The 24,076-nt window shown below is 39.9% G+C and overlaps 1 protein-coding gene across 3 annotated transcripts in view; it reads left to right on the top strand.

The window, feature by feature from the left end:
* ibtk (inhibitor of Bruton agammaglobulinemia tyrosine kinase) overlaps nt 1–24,076 on the top strand; it is a 53,122-nt gene that overhangs the window by 12,482 nt on the left and 16,564 nt on the right. For 2 of the 3 annotated variants that reach the window (XM_061776912.1, XM_061776914.1), the window contains exons 1-19: nt 1,468–1,624; nt 2,261–3,176; nt 3,340–3,436; nt 3,573–3,697; nt 4,664–4,774; nt 6,045–6,215; nt 6,708–6,825; nt 7,418–7,598; nt 7,885–8,008; nt 10,343–10,520; nt 10,706–10,859; nt 15,619–16,003; nt 16,136–16,386; nt 16,468–16,554; nt 16,641–16,723; nt 17,292–17,329; nt 17,758–17,854; nt 17,986–18,087; nt 23,889–24,006. In XM_061776912.1, coding sequence (XP_061632896.1) covers nt 2,853–3,176; nt 3,340–3,436; nt 3,573–3,697; nt 4,664–4,774; nt 6,045–6,215; nt 6,708–6,825; nt 7,418–7,598; nt 7,885–8,008; nt 10,343–10,520; nt 10,706–10,859; nt 15,619–16,003; nt 16,136–16,386; nt 16,468–16,554; nt 16,641–16,723; nt 17,292–17,329; nt 17,758–17,854; nt 17,986–18,087; nt 23,889–24,006 — 2,744 coding nt within the window. In that variant the 5' untranslated portion in view covers nt 1,468–1,624; nt 2,261–2,852. Of the gene's footprint in view, nt 1–1,467; nt 1,625–2,260; nt 3,177–3,339; nt 3,437–3,572; nt 3,698–4,663; nt 4,775–6,044; nt 6,216–6,707; nt 6,826–7,417; nt 7,599–7,884; nt 8,009–10,342; nt 10,521–10,705; nt 10,860–15,618; nt 16,004–16,135; nt 16,387–16,467; nt 16,555–16,640; nt 16,724–17,291; nt 17,330–17,757; nt 17,855–17,985; nt 18,088–23,888; nt 24,007–24,076 lie in introns of those variants that run through there. The other variant, XM_061776913.1, reaches the window with a different exon arrangement.

Here is a 24,076-nt window from a genome sequence, read left to right on the forward strand (position 1 = left end):
AGACCACTTAAATTGACAAAGGCTATGTCAACTTTTGAAATAATTCTGTACTATTCTGACTACATTCTCATTCCAATGTTTTATCGTTCAAGGTTATACAGTACTATTGTTATTGTTATAGATTATGTTTGATGTTTATTACATAAAAAAAAATATATCATATTCACGATTTCCATCCATCCATTTTCAACACCGCTAATCCTGGTTAGGATCGCAGGGCACTGGAGCCTATCCCAGCTGACTTCAGGCGAAAGGCGGACTACACCCTGAACCGGTCGCCTATCAGTCCCAGGGCACATATAGACACGGACAACCATTCGCACTCACATTCACACCGTCGCTGAGTGGGAACTAAACCCACGCTGCATGCACCAAAGTCAGGCGAGTGCACCACTACACCATCAGTGACTTATTACATTTCCAATTACAATAATACTAGACCTCATATAGATTGAACAGTGTCGTGTGACACTTTAACAAATTTTATTTAATCGCCTGCATCCATATAGAGATGTAGGCCTTAACTTGTATAATAACTCTTCAATTGGCAATGGTGAAGTAAATTTCCTTTTAAATTAATGCTGTATTGTTTTGACTAAAAGGTCAATGAGTTTACATAAAGGCGCAAAACCTCTGCAGTTGTATTGCTTTCACACTTTTGTCGAATTTAAAGTTCATCTGGAGACTGTGCCTTTTAGTATAATTCTAACATGTACATTATTTTTCAGTTTTGGGTAATGTTCCCTAGTTTTGTCAACCTCTGGAAGGTCACCACTAAACCCCATTGGATTTGAACTGCTTGACTTTCAATTAAAAAAATACAAATAAAATAAAAATAATAATAACTTTTGACCAGTGAAAAGGCACAGTCCCAAGACTTTAAACTGGACAAAAGAGTGAAAGCAAGACAACCTACAAGTGGCACACAGTTATGGGAACTTCCACAACAGAGTTGGGAAGAACTTTCTGAAAGTATTTGATTTTCATTTGAGGGATAATGCCACAAACTGTTGTATCTGCCAAGGTGGCTACTTTAAGGAGTAAAATGGTTAGAATACATTTTTGTTTGTAGATTGATTCCATTATTACTTTTGTAACTTGAATACTTTTTGTTCTTTCCTTTCATAGTAAATTGAGAAATTTAACTGCATAAATTTCAATTAAAAAAAAAAAAAAAAAAAAAAAAAAAAAAGCTGGAAAGATTGGGGTCTTCTAACACTTTTGACCGGTAGTGTATATGTCATACTATTACTGTTGTTGTACTGTAACTCGACCTTTTGATTTTCTACAATCCATCCATTTAAAAAAAAAAAAAAAAAAAAAAAAAAAAAAAGATACTGTATTTCCAAATACACTACCCATTACGTCACATCGAGCTCATGCACTAATACGCAAACTATACATGATAATAAAAAAATCAACCAATAGGAGAGCTGAATGTACACCTATTCACCAATCAAAAGTCTTGTTGTTTGTTAAATTAGTCATCCCTCCTAGGCAAGAAAGCCCGTCAAATTTACACGAAGTTTTTTTTCAAAACCGATTTGTAGCAATGGAGCAGTGGATAGACACGGTTAATGTCACTTCTTATGCCATGTCCCTTTTTTCCTTTATCTAGCAGAAGGTAATGTGATTACTTGTTTTTACATCTCGGCTATGCGAATTTGCTATGATGTGTCAGTCAACCTAGCTGCAGCTTCTGGCTAACGCTAACCAACGTTTCTTCAACTCTAATATGGCATTTAGGTTGGCTTTGTTCACGCATGCTTTTCATTTTCAGACACTAAAATACCGTTTTGAATGTATTATCGTTTTCTTGCTTTGGAGCTGCACATAGCAGAGCCACCAAGCTTGCTAACGTTAAGTTGGTCACCGCTGTGGGATGCATTAAACGAAGGCCTTGCTGTTGGATTAAATTACAAAACTGACGAATTCCACAATTTGACAAAATAACTATGATTTAATGATGCGGCCTGTATTTGAAACTAACCACCGTACTACAATGCTAACTTAGCTTGCTTGTTTCATTATACTAGCCAAGTCGCCTTTATAAATAATACGTGTTATCAAATATAATGTTAGTTAAATTAGAGTCGTTCTAAAACATTTTGCATTATCTATTTTAATAAGATAAAATGGCTTAATGTGTGTTATGTACGTTATGTTTCCTTAACAAAGATTACTACATAAGAGTAAATCAACTTTTAAAGTGGGTCATACGCTCAATTTACGCTTTATTTTTCAACTTTTCCTTTCACAGGTTTATGCTTCAATTATGGAGTTTTAAAAAGCAGAGTGTGAATTTTGAGGGGAAAGGTGGGCTTTCCCCTCAAGTTGATGGTTGGACTGCAGGGTGCCAAGGTTGGAGGAATTCTTGAATGTTTTGCCTTATGTAAAAATATATATACATATATCCGAAGAGCTCATATAGGACGGATTATTTTTTATTTAATTTTATGATTTTGTATACAAGATAAAACTGGTTGTTTTTTTTATGTTGTGATGCCATACGAAGCCAGCACCTTGGCTTGCGGTCAGCATTTTGGTGAGATGGTAGACTGAGCAAGTCCCACAGTTTCTGGGGTTGCTAGGGTGCGGTGGAACCTCAACACAAGCACAATTCTAGCACTCCACTCCACAGCCATCTCAACCTTTTATTTATTTTTCCCCCCAAATTTAATGCATCCCCCCCATCTCCCATTGAGGGGAAGCCTTGATTCATTACAGATTGTCACGGGTGCAGTGTGTGTATTTGCCCCTGCATATTGTGTTGTCCTAGAATCACTTTGTATTTTCGGGTAGACTGTCAGAGGACAGCAGGCCTTTGTTTGGGAAGATTTTGGTTGGTCAGAATGAGTCTGGAATTGCCGGACTGCACCCCAAAATGCCGCTCACTGCAGCATGGAAATGAGGTGGTAGCGGCAATAACGAGAGGCTCAGAGGGGCAGCTACGAGCTTTCTTAACATCACACTGCCACAATGCTGCGACTTTGCGGGATGAATTCGGTCGCACAGTATTGCACCTGGCTGCCTCACTGGGAAAGAAGGCCTTACTGGATTGGCTTTTGAAAAGTAAAAACGCTGACTTGACGGTGAAGGATAAAGAATCAAGCTGGACCGCTCTGCACCGCAGTGTCTTCTATGGACAGATCCACTGTCTCCTTTCCCTGGTCAAGGTACATGTATAGATGAAAAAGTTGAGTTTTGTCAAGTTGGTTTGTTATCAATGATATTGACAAAGTTAGATATGAATTTGCTGCCAGATGTTTGTTAATGTAATTTGTTAAAATTACGCTCCAGTAAGTTTATTAATGTGAGTGTTATGTTCTTTATGTCTAGCATGGTGGAGTCCTCTCCACTCAGGATAAGGAAGGTCTCTCAACCCTGGACCTGTTGATGAAAGACCGACCACCTCATGTTGTGTTTAAAAACTCAGGTAAATTTAATGTTTCATGTTCAACCAACCAAACTTTAGTGATTAAAAAATAATCCAATATAACAGTCTGTAAGACTTTAAAAGTTGGATACTAAACATTGGTTTGCCTCAGATATATTTTTCAAACGCATTACAGACCCGACTGAAGTTTATACCTGGGGAAACAATACTAACTTCAGCCTTGGGCATGGTAATCAAGAGAGTCGACAGCACCCTGAACTCGTGGATGTCTTCTCCAGGACAGGAGTTTATATTAAGCAGGTAGGCTTTGCATTTTAGCGGCTTGCATCCCACATTCGGTGTATGTTTTCTAAATTTCTGTCAAACTAGTCTAAGTGTCCTCCTTTAATTCAAAACTCACCACAGGACAATATGTGTTGCATAAAAAAATTGACATTAGTAGTTTGTCCAATGAGGACACCACCTGGGTACCCCAGCAAAACATTGTCTCCCGAGTCCTATGTTATGCAACTCTGTCTCTGGAGGAGAGAAGAAATAAATGCCGTGCCAACCTGGCTAAAATTTCCTGCATTGTCACATGGAGGCTCTTATGTGTACTTGTTGAGAGATGACTTTCTGGGCTACTGTTAAGAGCAGGAAGCCTGTGTTTGTGTTGATTATTTTTTTTTCCTCTTCTCCTCTCCTGAACTGCTGTACCTGTCATTTCATAAATCCCATTGGGGTGCTGGTGGATCTAATTTCATGACCACACAATGACTCTGTGGAACTCCATATTTTCCTTGTCTTCTTAGTCCAATACAGCAGGTGCCACAGGTTAAATATTAATTCCACATTGACATGTTTTAATTAAATGAACAACCATGATGTTTATGCATGTGTGTGAACGTCCGCATCAATGTGATACTTGGCAAAACATCCCCGTGCTCTATTGAATGTTTGAGGGGAGCCATGTATTAGTAATGATGTTTGCGTTTCCACTTGTCCGCCAGCCTTTTTATTGGCGTAGTATTTTACTATCACTACCAGAGGCCTTTGCTGATGGACATGGAAATATTTGACATCTATCTTGAGGTCAAATTAGAACAAGTTTCAGTGCAAACAGAAATTTGAGATATGAGTTTTATTTGTCGCCCCCCCCCCCATAACACATTTATGGATGTCCTTTCTATGCTATAAAGAATCATGTATTTGTTATTGTTCATTTTATTTTAAGCCTTAAAACAGGGTTAATTCAAAAGTTAATTGTTTTCGTTATCACTCTTTTAGGTGGTGCTCTCAAAGTTCCATTCAGTGTTTCTGTCTCAAAAAGGTCAAGTTTTCACATGTGGACATGGACAAGGAGGACGCCTTGGCCATGGCGACGAACAAACTTACCTGGTGAGACTTGTTGTTTGGCAGGCTTTTGTAGCCTATCGCTAACCTACAGCAACATGGTCTTAAGTCTTAATTACAGTAAATATTTGTGAAAAACACTTCTAGGCCCTATACAGTATTATTAAACAAAAGAAAAGTCCTTGTGACTACACATTCTTTCTTACACGGGTGCCTCGGAAACTTGTTCATTGTGGTCTTTTCGTAACCCCGGTTGTCGTATGTTGGGACAACGTAAATCGAAGACCCCTGTACTGTAGAGGAATCTCCAATTCCTCATACTGTACGTGTCCATCACTCTTCATCAAATTTAACTTGTTTCACACTTGTTTTCATGATGGTGGCAGTTGAACGCAGGAGCTGATTTATTTCTATTACTTCCCATGTAAAGAAGGATTATTTTCTACAAACGGGTTGGATTCAACCTTGGAGGGTTAACTATACACTGCTCACCAGACAAAAGGCTTTGTTTCAGGAAAGTCTGCAACACGTTGATGCTTTGAATTGAGTGGTTCACACTTATGATTCTTCCACACCAAAACTTATACTCTTTTAGTTAATTAGTTATGTGCCCTGGAATTGCTGGGTAACTAGTCCAGTGGGTACCTGGCTTCTCACCAAGTCAGCTGGTATAGGCTCCTACTAACCTGTGACCCTAATGAGGACAAGTGCTATAAAAAAATGGATGGATGGATGCATTAATGTATATACTGTACTTACTTCGCTTTCATTCGCAGCCTGGTTTGAAACACCACACTAGTTGTCCGAATTATGCATTCTCCTGGGTGCTGCTAATTTTGCTGCCCTCACTATTGTTTCATCACTCTAATTCAGTAATTCAGAGTAACAAAATTCCTTAAAAGAAATCAATGCATAGTGCCGATCCTAGCTACATATAAAATATCCAAGCAGCATTTGCTCTAGTTTACCCCGCTATATAACAGTTCATGCTTTGTGGTCCCGCTACATCGCATTTATTATTTTATTTAGTGTTATTACAGTTGTTAGGTTTTTTTTTTAATACTCTTTGTACAATATTTTTTCCATTGCTCTCACTCAATATATTGCTAAAATATGTATGTATTGTTTTAAGTGTTTAAAGACTTTACAGAAAATTAATTGGTAAACGCTATATACACGTGCCTAGGGTATATTTGAATAGTGTATTTCTATATCGCAGATTCCACTTATTGCGGGGATGGTCTAGAACTCAACCCCAGTGATGAAGAGGGCATTACTGTACTCTTTTTCACCATCTTCTCACTTCACTTCTCAGGTTCCCCGAATGGTGGAGGGTCTGATGTCCCACCACTGTTCCCAGGTGGCAGCAGCAAAAGACCACACAGTGGTGCTGACAGAAGGAGGTTATGTCTACACCTTTGGGCTTAACACCTTCCATCAACTCGGTTTGGCTCCTCCGCCAGCTTCGGCACATGTTCCTAAACAGGTAAGTATGGTATATAGAATACTGTAATCCTTCTTCAAATTATCCATCCATCCATTTTCCATACCACTTATCCTCACTGGGCCGCGGCTGTGCTGGAGCCTATTCCAGCTAACTCTGGGCGAAAGGCAGGGTACACCTGGAACTGGTCGCCAGCCAATCGTAGTGTGCACATAGACAAAAAAAAAACATTAGCACTCACATTCACACCTACGGGAAGTTTAGAGTCTTCAATTAACCTCACATGCATGTTTTTGGAATGATGCGGGAGGAAACCGGAGTATCCGGAGAAAACCCACGCAGGCACGGGGAGAAAATGCAAACTCCACACGAGAGGCCAGATTTGACCCGGGTCCTCAGAACTGTGAGGCAGAAGTGCTAATCAGTCATCCACCATATTATACCATGTATTTATACTTAGTACTATTGAACTGCATGACTCTACAAATGCCTTTGGCTTGTTAATTTAGTTTTGTCTCATTCTTTTGTATGTAGGTGTTTTCCAAGACGCTGAAAGGGAGGACAATAATTGGAGTGGCAGCAGGCAGGTTCCACACAGTGCTGTGGACAAAGGATTCAGTTTATACAATGGGACTTAATGGAGGGCAGCTAGGTAAGCCCTGCAAATATCTGGTGTGGCTAGATGACATAAATTGTAGCAGTTAAAAATCAACAGCTATTGGTATATCCATCCCCTTACTGTGTTAAAATAGAGGGTAAAGCATACTGCAGATAAAATTCTGAAGCCTATTACTATGTCTGAGTGCTAATAAATGTTATATATTCATTATTATATATATATATATATTATATATTGTGTGTGTGTTTTTCATGTGTGTGTGTGTGTGTGTGTGTGTATATATATATATATATATGTATATATACATATATACACACACACACACATATATATACATATACACACACACACACAGTGGGGCAAAAAAGTATTTGCATATATATGCATAATAATTTTTTTTTTTTACCCCCTCATTTTGTCCCTCATAGGTGAGGTATACCTATGATTAAAATTACAGGCCTCTCTCATCTTTTTAAGTGGGAGAACTTGCACAATTGGTGGCTGACTAAATACTTTATCGCCCCACACATATATATATATATATATATCCCCCCCAAAGCTTCTTTCTATTTACATTGTATAATAAAAAAAACAATTTGGTTCGTTGTTATGACTTGGTTTTCAGGTTACCTGTTGGATCCCAATGGAGAGAAGTGTGTAACAGCCCCACGGCAGGTATCTGCTCTTCACCACAAAGATTGCACCATAGCAATGGCTGCCGCAAGTGGTGGCGCCACTGTGATTGTGACCGAGAAAGGAGATGTCTACCTCTTGGCTGACTACCAGTGTAAAAAAATGGCTTCAAGGTCAATGAAACACCCATCACAGCAAAAGCAAATATTTTACAGTTTTACACAATCTGTTATTATTAGTGATTGTTATTAGTGATTAATGTTCTTGTTGACGGAGCACAGTTATTAAAACTAATTAATTAAAACTGTATGACAATGTATAAAATCCTTTAAGTCCGAAAGTAACTCATTTGCACTCTTTGGTCTGATGGCATACAGTTAATATTAAACTACCTGCTGATAATGAAGTAGTAGTTTGTGTTTGAGGCCATGATGATTGTCCGGTCTTGGTCTCATTCAGGCAGCTCAACATCAAGAAAGTCCTTGTCATTGGTGGCAATCTCGACCATCGTGTGAATCCCCAGTTTCTAAATGAGTGCGGGGGAGAAAAGGTGGCCATCTTGGCTTTGGATGAAGCTGGTCGGGTAAGTGCAGACTGCAGACAGGAGGGGAAGAAGCAGGGTTGGCACTGGGTCATGAAACCTCTTAGCTAAACAGTATAAAAAGCTCCTAGTCACACTTGTGTGTAGTTAGACAGAACATCGCGCGTGTTTGTGACTAAAGCCACACTTTGCTAGTCCTCTTCGCTGGGCTGTAAGTCTAAAAGCCTCTTTACTCCCGTGGCCCACAACGCCCACATTGCATCACGTGACCGACGAATTGGCCCGCGTAGCTTAACGCGCGCACGGAAAAAATTGTTGCTGCCCGTCGAATGCCGTGGAGATCATCTCTCGTGATTGGTCCGTTTTAGTCACATGCTGTGATGATGTAATCAGCGTTCCTCCTGGTTCCACATAGCAGCTACGCTGCCGCCTTCTTGATCGATTTTGCAGTATAATTAAACGTATCATCTGGTCATCTAGGTCCATTTGTTCTAGCAGACTGTTCCACGGCATTCTTGTTGCTTTGTTCCTTGTTCCTGAAAGGAAAGTAAAAATGGCTACCGGAAATGGCCAAAAAAATGCACAGGAAACTCCACCCTGTGGTGTCCTCGCCAATACCAGCCGTAGCGAAACCCCCGACTTGGAGGAGAAATTTTTTGGGTGGGGGAGGGGTTATCTTCAGTATTTTCGCTAAACAAGTTATAGTATGACCAACACAACACTAGATACAGCAAACAAACAGTTCTTTCCTGTATGCGAGGCCTAAATGTTATGACGAATTGATAGGAAGAACAAAATCTTTATTTTTTCCTATTGAACTGTAAAAAGAAAAACCTTCCGTCACAGTAGAATATTGACTTATTGATTTAAATTCATGCCTTGCAGGAATGTATTACTGTATAATGCTCTTGTCAGTTGCACTAGCACTGCTACCAGTGTCAGCCGAGGTTTGAGAAAGGGGAGAGTGACTCGAGTGATGCTTTTCATCACCAAAATGTGCGTTTAAAAGTGTTTGAAATGGTAAACTATATTAAAGGTTAATATAATTCTTATTATATTCTTATCCATTAAAGTAAAAGTGTTTAGATGATTCTCTTATTTGATGATCCTCAAGAAGGATCTTAACGAATTTATATAGAATTTTCTCAAATTCAAACTTTTGAGTTGAAGATAAACAATGTTCTAAATCTTTGGTAGTAAATATCAGTAGGGTAACTTTAGCTGTCAGATAATTGTGAGCGATTTGAAAAGCAGGGCAAAGTAGTTTAGATTTACCTTAGGGGGGTGTGACTATGTTTGCCTTGGGCCCCCCAAATGACTAGCTAGTTATGCCCTGCTTCGAGCCAGCGCCGCTACTCTGTATGAAAACCAAAGTTGATTAGCGGTTTGTGCATTGATGAAGATGGCAGCGAGCTCGCTGCAAGAACTAATGTGAATTGTATTGACCATCACACATATTGACCATCGACACTTCAAACGTACGTTGTGGTAATAAATACGCATCCTTCAATTCGGCGCCAATTGGCATTGGGTCTTGTCTTCACCGATGCGCCGCTCCTCACAGCTGGGAATAGTAGTGAGCCTGACTAGTTATAGCCAGCGGTGGCTGGACTGCGGCTTGAAGCATTTTGCGACGCGGGTGGGAAAACTAAACCACTAACACCATTAACACACCAGAATGAGCGCGTTCACTTTATCTTTTATCAGGAAGGACTTTTGAGTTTTGACGTTTCGCCACATCCTGTTTCAATTAGACATTGGCAAGGTAATGAACGGGCAGCGCAAACCCAGAAGAAGAAATTACTTTCTTTTTGCATTTGTGGTAGTAAGAATTGGCTAACATTCAACTGAAATGACCATGGCACCATTCCTTGTTACACCATTTATGATTCTCTTTACAACCATGTGACCTGTATTCTCAGTTCTATGTAAAATTTAAAGTCAAAAACCAGATTAGGATTTGATTTTGAGTGCTATATATTCTGTATTTAAAAATAATAATAATAATAAATTTTATTTTTCACCTATTAAACATACAACCATGGATACCCATTTATCTTGCATCTTCACTTGTCACCAATTGATCAGGAAAAGTGTACCGGTGCTCTGTGTTGTGTATGTTTGCTGCCTACTTAGCATATGGGCCACAGAAAAAAACAGCAGTTGCTCCTGTTCATTGCTCTTGATGTGACACGTCTGGCCAAAATCTGTTTTTGGACATGTGTTACCACGGCTTTTCTTTTTCAACTGTTATCTAACCCTTTGGTGCATAATGGACAGTTATACAATCCCAACCAGTCTTGTCTCGATGGAGGCTTATAGATGGAAATAATGACTAAGATATGAGTAACTTCTGTATTTTTCCATCCCTGTCAGGTGTTCTGCTGGCGCTCCTCAGGTAGCTCAGTGAGACAGTGCCGGTGGGCGTATGGGCGCCAGGTTTTCATGTCGGACATTGCTCTCAGCAAAAATGGCATGATGTTTGTGACTCAGGAGGGGGAGGGTTTCAGTGGCATGTGGGCTGGAGAATATAAAAAGTATGGTGAGAAAAAAGGTAAGTTGAGTGAAATAGTGATGACTTGTATCAAGCACAAAGTTGTTAAATTAGTGTTATATCAAGCTACTTATTGATTGATTACTTGATACACTTTTACTACGCATGTATTAACTGTTGTCAATTATTAAAAATAGGTGTTATGCATAATTAAAAATTTACAATGTATTTTTTTTTTACATCAGACATCAGAGTGGAGGTTTGTGGACAATCAGATTTTGGCACAGTGTTTGAGCGAATTCGTCTGGAAAAGCTCCCCTACATTCACAGAGCTGTCAGCATCACCATGGATCCCAACGGTCGAAATTTTGGATTGCTCCAGGTTGATCCCAAAACAAGGTACAGGATCATTGTAATATATAGAAGCCCAGGGGATCATTCCTGGACCCAAGTTGGTAGAAGGTAGTGGTGGCTACTAGGAGTTGTAGACTAGTCGACTTTACGCCTCCACAATGACGTTTAGAGTGTGATGTCAACTAGTTGCCAATTGCATGTTTTTGGTTTCAAAAGTTGTCAGACCCACTTGCTGCAACGGATGAGTGCGCTAAGTGAAACGAGTCAGTTGCCTTAATTGATTTAAATGGTATTCTATTTCTGAATGCACAGATTTGGTAAGTAAGGGAAGAGGAAAAAAAGCCATTCTACAGTAGGAGTTTTGAACACCTTTTCGGCCAGTACTATCAAAGTGGAAAGACTGTGGAAAATTGTTCCACCACACACGAAGAGCTCCGTGATTATTTGCAAACACTGCAAATTCCCACCATGCAGAACCTTCTGCTGTGGTGGGCCCAGAACGAGGGGGTGCACATAACAATTTTGGTCTGGTTCTCAAATGAGCGCCAGAGGTTGTTGCATAGTGCACATTTTTGTTCATGACCTACCGACCTTAGTGGACGAACTGATGTCAGTTTGTAGACATACGTCCTATTTGTTACTTATTTTATATATTACTTATTTTACTTATTTTCTATACCATTAAAGGAACAAAACTTGTCTTTTCAAGCAGAATGGAGGATATGTTTCCCTTTTATGCCAGAACAGTTTTACTGTGTCACAGTGGAGTTTTTAAGCTGCGGCTGTGGTTTCTTAGTATTATAATTGATATTTATTGAGAATCAGAGTCGAATAGAACAAAGTTTCTAGAGGGAAGTGAGAGACGAAGACAAAACACTAATTGTAAACGATGAAAAAAGTAAATCATTACATATCTAGAACAATGAAACATTAGATATCAATGTTGTATGGGGCAGTAGTGCTACATCCTATTAGGGAAGGACAGGACAAGATAGGACAAGGACAGGAGAAGAAGCATGCAGGGCAAGGTCGTGAACCCGGCTGTACAACTGAAGTGTGGTGGGAGTGACTATGTAAATTACATAAGTCCATAGGGGATGAGTGTGAGTGAGGGGATACCCAAGCAATTCGCATATCAGAATCAGAATCATCTTTATTTGGCAAGTATGTCCAAAAAACACACAAGGAATTTGTTTCCGGTAGTTGGAGCCGCTCTTGTACGATAACAACACTTTTGAGACATGAAGACATTGAGAAATATCGCTGAGCAATAAAGGGTTGCTTGTTATCTCATAATGCCGGTACAATTATTTTTTTTTTTTGACAATTGTGCAAAAAGATGCAGAGTCCTCTAGCACTTAGAGCAGTTTGAATGACTAATATAGCAATAGTCCGGTGTAATGACCATTGTGCAAAGGGCGCCGAGACTTCAAGGCGTGTATGCAGTTTAAAGTGACTAGTAGCGCGATAGTCTTGGACAATGTTGATTGTGCAAATGTTGCAGATACTCCTCAGTCAGTGTGCAAGTGGGGCAGATGCTACTCTGGCATGAGTGGCCAGTAATGGTCAACAACAGCTATGCAAATAGTGTAGGGTGGCGAGACTACTACTGTGAGTGCACGAGTATGTATAATCGGCCCGACAGAAAAGTGACAACAAACTCAAGACAAAAAAACAACAACAAAAATCACAGTCAGACGCCCCACGACCCCATACCAGTCTCCCAGGAACCCCTGGATATGTATGTGTGCCCAGATGTGCCTAGTGAGAAAAATATTCACGAGTTATTTGTCTCAATAAGTGAGTGGCCCCACACCCAGCCAAAATGTTGCGGTGGGGTGGGGGGTGGTGGAGTGGTGGCAGGGCTGCCAGGCACTGCTGCCTAACAGCCAAACTCCCCCCCCCCCCACCCAAGACCCACCATCAGCCAGAGATGGGTGTATGTGGTGCATTAAAAGACACTGACGTACTGAAACCCGGTACGACCCCATACCAGTCTCCCAGGAACCCCTGGATATGTATGTGTGCCCAGGTGTGCCTAGTGAGAAAAATATATACAGTGAGTGGTGTGAGTGTGTGCTAGGTGAGTGATTACATGTTCTTTTTATATGTTCTTCACGTTTAGCGCACGGGTGTCAGACTAATACAGATTTTAGCAAAAATCTGGGAATTTGAGTTGACACAAAGGATTTGCTTTCGCTGCCCACACAAAAAGATGTGGTGTGCCGCATATGGCTCCCTGGCCTTGAGTTTCTACACCTGTGTTTTACTGTATTAGTCTTAGTCTGAGCCAGTTCATAGCTGGTAAATAGTCTGTACATACAGCAGCTGAAATAAGTATTTAAGATGTCACCATTTTTCTCATTAAATATATTTCCAAAGGTGCTATTGACATGAAAATGTCACCAGATGTTGGGAACAACCCAAGTAATCCATACATACAAAGAAAATGGAACAAATAAGATCAGAAATGAACTTGTGTAATAATGTGAAATGACCAAGGGAAAAAGTCTTGAACACGCCAACTGGTATTTATTGAATACGTTGTACAAAAAGCCTGTTTGCAATGACCATTTCAAGACGTGTCCTGTATGGAGAAACTAGTGACATGCATTGCTCTGGTGTGATTTTTGGCCCATTCCTCCACATAAGCAGTCTTTAAATCTTGAAGGTTCGGTGGGTTTCTTTTAAGGACCTTGAGTTTCAGTTCTTTCCATAGATTTTTGATTGGATTCAAGTCAGGTGATTGGCTGGGGCATTCTCGCAGCTTAATTTTTTTTATTTGAAACCGATTGAGTTTCTTTTGCAGTATGTTTTGGATCTTTATCCTGCTGAAATGTCCACCCTTGTTTCATTTTCATCACCCTGGTAGTAAATGGCTGCACATTTTTGTCAAGAATGTCTCTGTACATTTGCCCATACATCCTTCAATAATGTGAAGCTTACCAGTACCATTTGCTGTAAAGGAGCCCCACACCAGCATTTTCCAACCTTCGAACTTCACTGTTGGTAAGGTTTTTAGGGTGATGAGCAATGCCATTTCTCCTCCAAATGTGGTGTGCATTATGGTATCCAAACAGTTCAATTTTGCTCTCATCTGACCAGACTATATTCTCCCAGTATGTAACTGGCTTGTCCAAATGTTGTTCAACAACGAGCTTTGACATGCTTTTTTTTCAGCAATGGGGTCTTGCGTGGTGAGCGTGCATACAGGCCATGGCGGCAGAGTGCATTACTCAGTTTTCCTTGTGACAACAGTACCTGCTAATTCCAGATCTTTTTGAAGCTCTCCACAGGCGATCATTGGCTCTTGGACAACTCTTCTGATTATTCTTTGCACTCCTGTCAGAAATCTTGTGAGGAGCACATATCAAGGCAAATATATGGTGGTATGATTGACTTTCCACTTACGCATTATGGCCCCAACCGTGCTCACTAGAATGTTCAGAAGCCTGTAACCAATTCCATCTGTATGTTTTGCAACAATTAGTTTGCAATGGTCTTGAGACAGCTCTCTGCTCTTACCCATCATCAGATGTGTCTTGACTCACACCTTGGCAATGAGACCTTTTTGTAGGCCATCAATTAGGACTGAACCAGTTGATATTCATTTGCACTGAGAAGGGGCTGGATTTCTGCTTGATTATTGATAGATTTTAGGTGTTGGCTTTCCATTCCTTTTTGCACTTCCATTTCTTCATGTGTTCAATACCTTTTCCCTGTGTCATTTCACATTTTTACACAACTTAATTTCTGAGCTTATTTGTTCTACTTTCTTTGAATGTATGGATTACTTGGGTTGTTCCCAACATCTGATAAAATTTTCAGGTCAATAGCACCTTTGGAAGTATATTTAGTGAGGGAAAATACTTATTTCAGCTGCTGTTACATACCTTAGCAATAGTCATTGATGTAGACACATTGTATATTGTTTCATACCTTGCATTCTCTACTGTATATATATGTAATTATAGATATTTGTTTTATAATCCGTGAGGACATTTTCATGTTATTTTTGCCAAAAGGGGAGACCCGTGGTTGTGCCAGACCACACTACCATTAGTGATGATGAGGACAACAATAATAGGGGGGGCGCCATTGAGGGTTCTCGCACAGGGTACCATTCAAGCTGGCACTGACCCTGACTCTGCAGTATGGGACCGTGCAATCAGATGATTTGGTGCAGTTCTGTAGGTCAGCAATCCACAATCTTTTTTTGAACCACAGTCTGGTATCATGTAAAGACATATTTTGAAGGACCGTTGTAGCTACTGTATAGCAAGAAGGATTCCCACGCCCCATGGAGCCTGCCGCCTTGTCGTCGGTCCCTGCGCGCGTTCAGCCCTCCACGAGGGGTGCTGTTTTTGAGGAATTTTTGAACTGAGCCCAACTAATCTGAGAGGGACAAATCAGTTAATGAATTGATTACATTTAGTATTTTCACTAAAAATCCCAGAAAATACTTGGTGGTACGCAAAAGCGTACTGATACAATTGAATCAGGTGGACAGTTAATATTTTCAGTGTGCGTGATTGATTAAATTATTGGATGTTTTTGTGACTAAATAGTTGGACTACTATTATCTTAAAGGCATCAAGCTTAACAGTAATGATCAGGAAAAAACAAATTTTAATTTAAAAAAAAAAAGGGGCTGAGAGACCAACTTTATTCATTGAATCCCACAAATACCACTTAAGGTTTCAGACTATTTGGTTCGGTGTTAGATCATTGACGCTTCCCACCACTTTGTGCTCAAAAACTACTATGTAACTAAGATTTTCAATAGTGTTTTCTTTTGTTTCAGTTTATATGAGGTTCCCAGCATTTCTCCATCCTCCTTTGCGACACACTTCCAGAGACTTTTGGAGGAAGCAGATGAAATGGACAGTATCCATGATGTAACACTTCGGGCTGGCGATCGCACCTTTGCAGCTCACAAATATATCCTGTCTGTGAGGTCTGAGTTCTTCCGGAAACAATTTATGGCTGAGCATTGTGGGATTGATGAGGAGCTTGATAAAGAAGTGAGGAAGCATGAAGATGCTGTGGGCTGCGATTTGTTCATTTTGGAGAAGATTCCACCGGACATGCTAGAGCATGCCCTGCACTTCATCTACACAGATAACTGTGAGCTACTGGTGCACGGCGCCCAACCTAGACACCATAGATCCCTGATCAAACAAAGTCAGGTATGAAAAATAATTCACACCATCATTATTTTTGGACCATGTTCCCTCTAGTTTGCCAGCAGTCATTTTCCAGACCATGTCTTAGTCTCGTCTACTGTAGTTCTGCCCTGTAACCTCTTTTGGTCTTGCCAGGATTCAAATGAGGAGAGGCCTATCAGTAGCCTGCAGGACTTGGGCCTTAGAGCTCGCTCAGCACTGGAGGTGTATCGGTCCCTTCCCCTTGCAGCCAAAGGAGATTGTAACAAGACCACAAGCAAGGGCTCCAAACTTGGCAAGAAGGGGAAAGGCAAAGATGACAAAGGTGCCAATGAAGGTGCGGACAACCCAGTGAAAACTTTACAGGGAGTAGCAAAGAAGCTCGGCCTTGCAGGCCTGTCTGCACGGTGAGTTCTATTATGTCCTGAACCCTACATGACTGTTTATTTATTTTAAAAAAATCAAGATACTTTATTTTTCCTCAATAGACTGGATGGTGTCAAATATGAGGGTGGAAAAATCAATGTTATACACAAGAAAACTGGCAACAAACTTAAATTCAACCAAAATAAATGGTAGGTGTTTTAAAACTGTTGTTGATTTACAGTTTTTAAAGTGCTAAGTGTAAGGGGGGAAAAAATCATTTTTGCTTGTTTTACAGTTCATACCTATGTGATGTTACTCTGAAATCGGAAGATGGGAAAGAGTTTCCTTGCCATAAAAGTGTCCTCTGTGCGAGGCAAGGTATGATGTTGAAGAAACGACAATTAAAATTACATTAAATTACTTATTATAAACCCGTAATTAATACAAAATTACATTAGAAACTAAGTATCTACATTAATAATTGATATTGCTTGGCTTTGGGGTGACTGTTCTGTCTCATGCTCTTTACCCACCCCCTGTTCCACGAAGCAAATGGTCGTGCATTACCATGGGAACTGGGGCGGTGCGAGGGCGCTCCGACTGGGCAAGCAGCTGCATGTTCACAAACCGACAAGAAAGAAATATAGTTGACATTTTCACTCACTAATGCTGATAATGCTTCTGACCTGTGATAACACTACAGTACTACTTACCTTTTGGCTTTTACATGATAGTCTTGCATGAGGAAACGTTCTGTGATTATGTAAATTAGTAAATTTACAAAAAGAAGTTCATCCTGAATTTCTCAGACAGTTTCTAAATTAGAAAGCTAAGATTTACCTTGTCTAATTTCTCGGTCAATGGGTGGGTAGGCACCAGATATTATATTTGTATTTTCCACAACATTTCCCCTTTAATAATGTTTTATATTTGTCAATTTCTGCAGAATACTTCCACAGTATGCTTGGCAATCCTTGGATTGAGGTTTGTTTGTTTTATTTTTTCTTCTCTCTCTCTAACCACCTTGTCAGTGGTGCTAAAATGTTGACTACAGGTACATCTCAATAAATAGTTTTATTCAAATTTATTGAGAAGACATACTAAATTCTGCAACAGAAGCCTGCAGATGGCCATAGATGTAATTTATCATTCTCCAATTTCCTAGTGGAACTGTTTGAGGCTTCAGGGTGTCCCGATGGCATTTTCCAGATAATAAATCACATCTATACCTTCTCTTGCACAATTTATTTAGGTGTCATCTCAATAAATTTTAATATATTCTGAGTATATTTTGTCAAAATTAAAGCGTTAACCCATCCCAAAAAATCGCATTATAAGTTATTGAGACCTACCTGTATATCACAAATCACTTATTCAAGGGCTGATTCTTTGTCCCCGCCCTCCCCCCTCAGGCTACATCCTGTACTGCACTTCAGATGCCCACCTCCTCAGACATTCTGCAGGTTATTCTCGAGTATATTTACACAGATGATTCCCCCACCATTAAAGGTAGCACATTACGTTTGATAGACTGATTTATAACGCTTGTTTTCTTTTTAATTGTATTTTTTTATTTTTATTAACTGGGCTATAAATGCCTACAAAACTCAGGTATGCTTTTGTCCTACTTTTCACTCCAGAGTCAATGAATGTGGCGTTCGTCTGCGACGTGCTTGTTGTTGCCGATCAGCTGCTGATCCCACGATTAAAGGAAATGTGTGAGGTTGCCATCACAGAGAATTGTATGTAACTTTTTTCATCCTTCTTGGTAAAGTTAACTTTAACTTCAACCTATATTCCCTGACCTATTTATCTTGCCATAATCATCGTGTGTAGTCAAAGTATTACAATTTTAAAAACATTTTGATAATGCCGTACGGTGTAACTTTTCATTTTTTCCACATTGGTGAAAAATAAGCCAGATAGTTGTTCAAATAATAATGGTTATTCTTGTGGGGCTTAAAGAAGCCTCACATACACACACGAAAACAATTGTTGATACCCCGCTGTTAATGAAAGAAAAACCCATAGTGGTCACAGAAATAACTTGAAACTGACAAAAGTAATAATAATAAATAAAAATGTAATGAAAATTAACCAATGAAAATCAGACATTGCTTTTGAATTGTCCATCCATCCATTTTCTGTACCGCTTATCCTCACTAGGGTCGCGGGCGTGCTGGAGTCTATCCCAGCTATCTTCGTGCGAGAGGCGGGGTACACCATGAACTGGTCTCCACCCAATCGCAAGCCACATATAAACAAACAACCATTTGCACTCACATTCACACTAGACTTTACACCGATTTTTATCGGCCTGATCGGTATCGGCCGATAATTAGCATTTTATGCTGATCGGCTTTGTCATACATTAATTACTGTATGTACTTCCTGCCATCTAATAGAGGACCATTCATTTGTTCTGTCTGTCACTATGCCTCATTGGCATAAATAGATGAACAAAGATACATTATTTATTGTAAATATAATGTTTTGAGCAATTAATTACACAAATATATGCAGTAAATGAACAGGTCATTTAAATAGACACATTGCTCCATCTTGTGATCGGATCGGTTATTGTTTTTTTAAACTCACTGATCGGCCCCAAAAATCCTGATCGTGTAAAGCCTAATTCACACCTACAGGCAATTTAGTGTCTTCAATTAACCTACCATGCAGGTTTTTGGCATGTGGGAGGAAACCGGAGTGCCCGGAGAAAACCCACGCAGGCATGGCGAGAACATGCAAACTCCACACAGGCGGGGCCGGGATTTGAACACTGGTGCTTTTGCTTTTGAATTTCATTCAACATAATTAAAAAACAAACTCATGGAACAGTCCTGGACAAAAATAACACTTGGGAACAATTTGAAACAACATTTCTGTTGTTAGATTTTTATGGTGATTAAAACAAAAATTGACATGCTGATTCCAAAATTGCAGTCAGTTTGTTTCCAGCACGTCAAGTTAACCCTCCAGATGAGCAAAATTCCACTGATTAGCTGTAGTAAGACTTGCCAGCTGATTACATTGGCTTTTCTCTTAACCATGTAACCATGGGCATATCGTTGTAAGTTCTACTTTGTCTTATGCTGTTGTTTTAGTTTTCAAAGCTTGTAACTATTCCATCTTAGTGTTTTATTTACATAGATGCATACATTTTTCAGTTTTTTTTTTTTTTTTTTTTTTTTTTTTTAGAAAATGGGGATCCTATAGTTCAAAAACTTGACGTAATAGAGAAAAACTGTCATCAGTTTTGGATTCCGCACCCAGAAATTAGTTGAAAACAACTGTCAGACCTCAGTCAACAAAAATTGTGTTCCCCAGTGTAATGGTACCCCTGGAAAAGATTAAAAATAATTTGACAATAGGGCCATTCAAATAACGTGTCCTCTAATTAGCATCACAGGTGTCTCCAAACTTGTAATCAGTCAGTCAGCCTATTTAAAGGGTGACAAATAATCACTGTGCTGTTTGGTGACATGGTGCGTACGATATGGGCCAGAGGAAGCGAAGAAGAGGGTTGTCTGAGGAGATTAGAAAATGTAAATTATTAGGGATGTCCCGATGCAACTTTTTCACCTCCGATTCGATATCGGTCCAATCTGATATAGGTAAATTGTACTTTTAACATGCAAAGTAACAATTAGTTAAATTAAGTATTTTTTTACTGTTAGTATGCAGTGGTGAGTTTGCTCCGCCTTCCTGATTTTTTTATTTTTTTTTTGCATGTTTGTTACACTTTTTCCCATCAAACAAATTTAAATATTAATCAAAGACAACACAAGTAAACCCGAAATGTAGTTTTTATTGAGAGGGGGAAAAAAATCCAAACCTACATGGCCTTGTATGAAAAAGTTATTCCCCCCCGTCAAAAGTTAAAATAACGGTGGTTTATCATAACTGAGGTCAACTTCTCTAGCCACACCAAGCCTCATACTGCCACACCTGTTCTCAATCAAGAAATGACTTAAATAGGACCTGCGTGACAAAGTGAAGTAAACCAAAAATCATCAAAAGCTAGACATCGTGGCCGAGATGCAAAGAAATTCAGGAACAAATGAAGTAATTGAGATCTATCAGTGTGGAAAACGTTGCAAAGCCATTTCTATAGCTTTGGGACTCCAGCGACCCACAGTGAAAGCAATTATCCACGAACAGTGGTGAACCTTCCCAGGAGTGGCCGGCTGACCAAAATTACCCCAAGAGCCCAGCGACAACTCATCCAAGAGGTCACAAAAGACCCTCACAACAACATCCAAAGAACTGCAGGCCTCACCTCAGTTAAAGTCAGTGTTCATGACTCGAAATGAAAGAGACCTGGCAAAAATTGCCTGCATGGCAGTTCAAAGATGAAAACCATTGCTGAGTAAAAAAAATATAAACGCTTGTCTCAATTTTGCCCCAAGATTTGGGGAAAATAAAGTTGAACTTTTTGGAAGGTGTGTGTCCCATTACATCAAGTGTAACTGTAACACCACATTTCAGAAAAAGAATGTCATACTAACAGTGGTAGGTAGTGTGATGGTCTGGGGCGGTTTTGCTGATTCAGGACCTGGAAGACTTGCTCAGATAAATGGAACCATGAATTTTGCGGTCTACCAGAAAATCCTGAAGGACAATATCTGGCAATCTGTTTGTGACCTCAAGCTTAAACAAACTTGGGTTCTGCAGCAGGACAATGATCCAAAAGACACCAGCAAGTCCACCCCTGAATGGCTGATGAAAAATTAAATTAAGACTTTGGAGTGACCTAATCAAAGTCTTGACCCGAATCCTGTTGAGATGCTATGGCCTGACCTTAAAAAGGCGGTTCATAACGAAAACCCTCCAATGTGGCTGAATTACAACAATTCTGCAAAGATGAGTGGGCCAAAATTACACCACAGTGCTGTCTCATTGCAAATTATCACAAACGCTTGATTGCAGTTGTTATTGCTAAGGGTGGCCCAACCAGTTATTAGGTTTAGGGGGCTATCACTTTTTCCACAGAGGGCCATGTAGGTTTGGATTTGTTTTCTTCCTTAATAATAAAATACATTTAAAAAAAATAATAATAATCTTTAATATTTAAATTTGTTCAATGATGGGAAACATTTAAGTGTGACAAACATAAAAAAAAAAAAAAAAGAAATCAGGGAGAGGGCAAACACTTTTTCACACCACTGTATGGTAGGAACAGCATTTGGTTTCTCCACAGGTGCGACACTACATTTAAACCTCTTGATGCAATTGGGGTTTTGTTTGACTATCATGGTTCGTAGGAATCATGTTGTGAGGCTTGATACGCTTAGCTGTCTCTGTGAGCCTTCATTGTTGGGATCACTCTTCCTGCTGGACACATCTTCACCTCTGAGGGCTGGTGTGGTGCACACAATGAGAGTCCCTTCCTGTAACAAAGAAAGTAGAAGTCATGATCGAATATTGTTGCTCGTTTTTCACAGAATTTGACAAATATATACCAAAGTATTGCTATACTGCCTGTTTGTATGTGTTTATACAGGGTTCGTGTTCCAATATTCGTTATTTTGAGACAATAAGTGCTGCGAGTTCAATGCTAATTTTCGTTAGCTCGTCAAAGGTGTTTTTCATTAATTGTGTGAGCTTTGAGCAAGTGATTTTTGTGAACAAAAATGAACCAAGTCTGTGACTTATTTGAACATTCAATAGGTGTAATTCCTTTGTGTGTTTAGTTTTACAGTGAGCTTCAACTGGAGTGTCAATAAAGGACTTTACGCAAGCAACATTCACTCTTACTCCTTGCCACTATGTTAGCACCTTAGCAAGCTGTTGTGATCATTTGGTACCCAAATGCCATCCGGGCGCTGCTGGATAGAAGTGATGGAGAGAGGATAGATTGGACTGCTTGTATAAAAGTGGTAAAATGTGAGATTTTAGATCTTGTTCCATCCGATCCGATACTTGTTTTTTGCTGACATCGGACTGTTTTCCGATCTCAAAGATATGGTTGGGACATTCCTAAAAATTATAGACAAGCACGTTAAAGGTAAAGGCAATAAGACCATCTCCAAGCAGCTTGAAGTATCTATGACTACAGTTGCATGTGGTTCCACAGGACTGTTGCCGAGCTTCCTGGACATGGCCGCAGGAGGAAAATTGATGACAAATTATAATAACGGATAATACAAATGGTAATAAAAAGCGCCCAGAACAACCTCCAAAGAAATTAAAGGTGAACACTGGTACATCAGTCAGATCGCACTATCCGTCGTTGCTTGAGCCAAAGTGGACTTCATGGGAGATGACCAAGGAGGACACCACTGTTGAAAATAAATCATAAAAAACAGCTTGACTGGAATTTGCCAGACTGCATGCTGACAAGCCACAAAGCTTCCTATGGACAGATGAGGCAAAACTGAAACTCATCTCCATGTTCACAGATGCAAAAATGAAGCATACCAAGAAAAGAACACTGTCTGTACTGTGAAACATTAAAGAGGCTCTCTTGTGTTCTGGGGCTGCTTTGTTGCATCTGATACAGGGTGTCTGAAATCTGTGCGGAAAGACTATTAAGGTATTTTAGAGAGAAATATGCTGCCCAGTGTCAGAAAGCTCGTTCTCAGTTTCAGGTCATTGGTCTTGCAACAGGATAATGACCCAAACCACACAGTTAAAAATGATGACGAATGACTTAAGAACAAAAAATTGCACTATTCTGAAGTGGCCTTCTATGAGCCATGAACTAAATCCTATTGAACATCTTTGGAAGCAGCTGAAACATGCCATCCGGAGAAAGCACCCTTCAAACCTGAGACAACTAGAGCAGTTTGCTCATGAAGAGTGGGCTAAAAATACACGCTGAGAGGTGCAGAAGTCACATTGAAAGTTGCAAAAGTTGGTTGATTGCCTCAAAAGGTTGTGCAACCAAATATTTTTGTCCAGGCCTGGTTCATGAGTTCCAGCCATCCATTTTCCATACCGCTTATCGTCACTAGGGTCGGGGACGTGCTGGAGCCAATCCCTGCTGACTCTGGACGAGAGGCGAGGTATACCCTGAAATTTGAACAGATTTTAACCCGGTGTCCTCAGAAATGTGAGGCGGATGTGCCAGCCAGTCGTCCACCGTGCTGCCTGTTTTCTAAGATTGTTTTTAAAAATAATTCTGTTGAAACATAAATCGGCGGCATGGTGGACGATTGGTTAGAGCATCTGCCTCACAGTTCTGAGGACCGGGTTTCATTCCCCGGCCCCGCCTGTGTGGAGTTTGCATGTTCTTCCTGTGCCTGGTTTTCACTGGTTAATTTAATAAAATATTTACTTTAATCAGAATCAACTTATGTCTGTGACCACGGTGGAATTTTCCTTCATTAACAGAAGGGTACCAACAATTTTGTCCTGGTGTTTCGCTACCCAAATTATCCCTGTGAACTGATGAGTTTTAGTGTAGTTAAGTTAGTTTTCCTCCAGAAATGCAACATACTTGAGTTGAAAAATGTATAGAAAATATTATTTAGCCTGATTGGGTAATTTTTCAGCAGCCTTCAACAAGTGGCTAATTTTGCTAATTTGCTCTTTCCAGTAACTCTGAAAAATGCAGCCGGTTTGCTGGAGTTTGCCAGCATGTACAACGCCGAGCAACTTAAACTCTCCTGCTTCCAGTTCATTGTGCTGAACATGACTGCGCTACTTGAGTCAAAGTGAGAGCCAGTTTTAATAATTATGCAGCGACTTGAAATGAAATGCCTACTTTGTCAATTAATGTGAAAT

The sequence above is a fragment of the Phyllopteryx taeniolatus genome, chromosome 6, assembly GCF_024500385.1.
Source record: "Phyllopteryx taeniolatus isolate TA_2022b chromosome 6, UOR_Ptae_1.2, whole genome shotgun sequence".
NCBI lineage: Eukaryota > Metazoa > Chordata > Actinopteri > Syngnathiformes > Syngnathidae > Phyllopteryx > Phyllopteryx taeniolatus.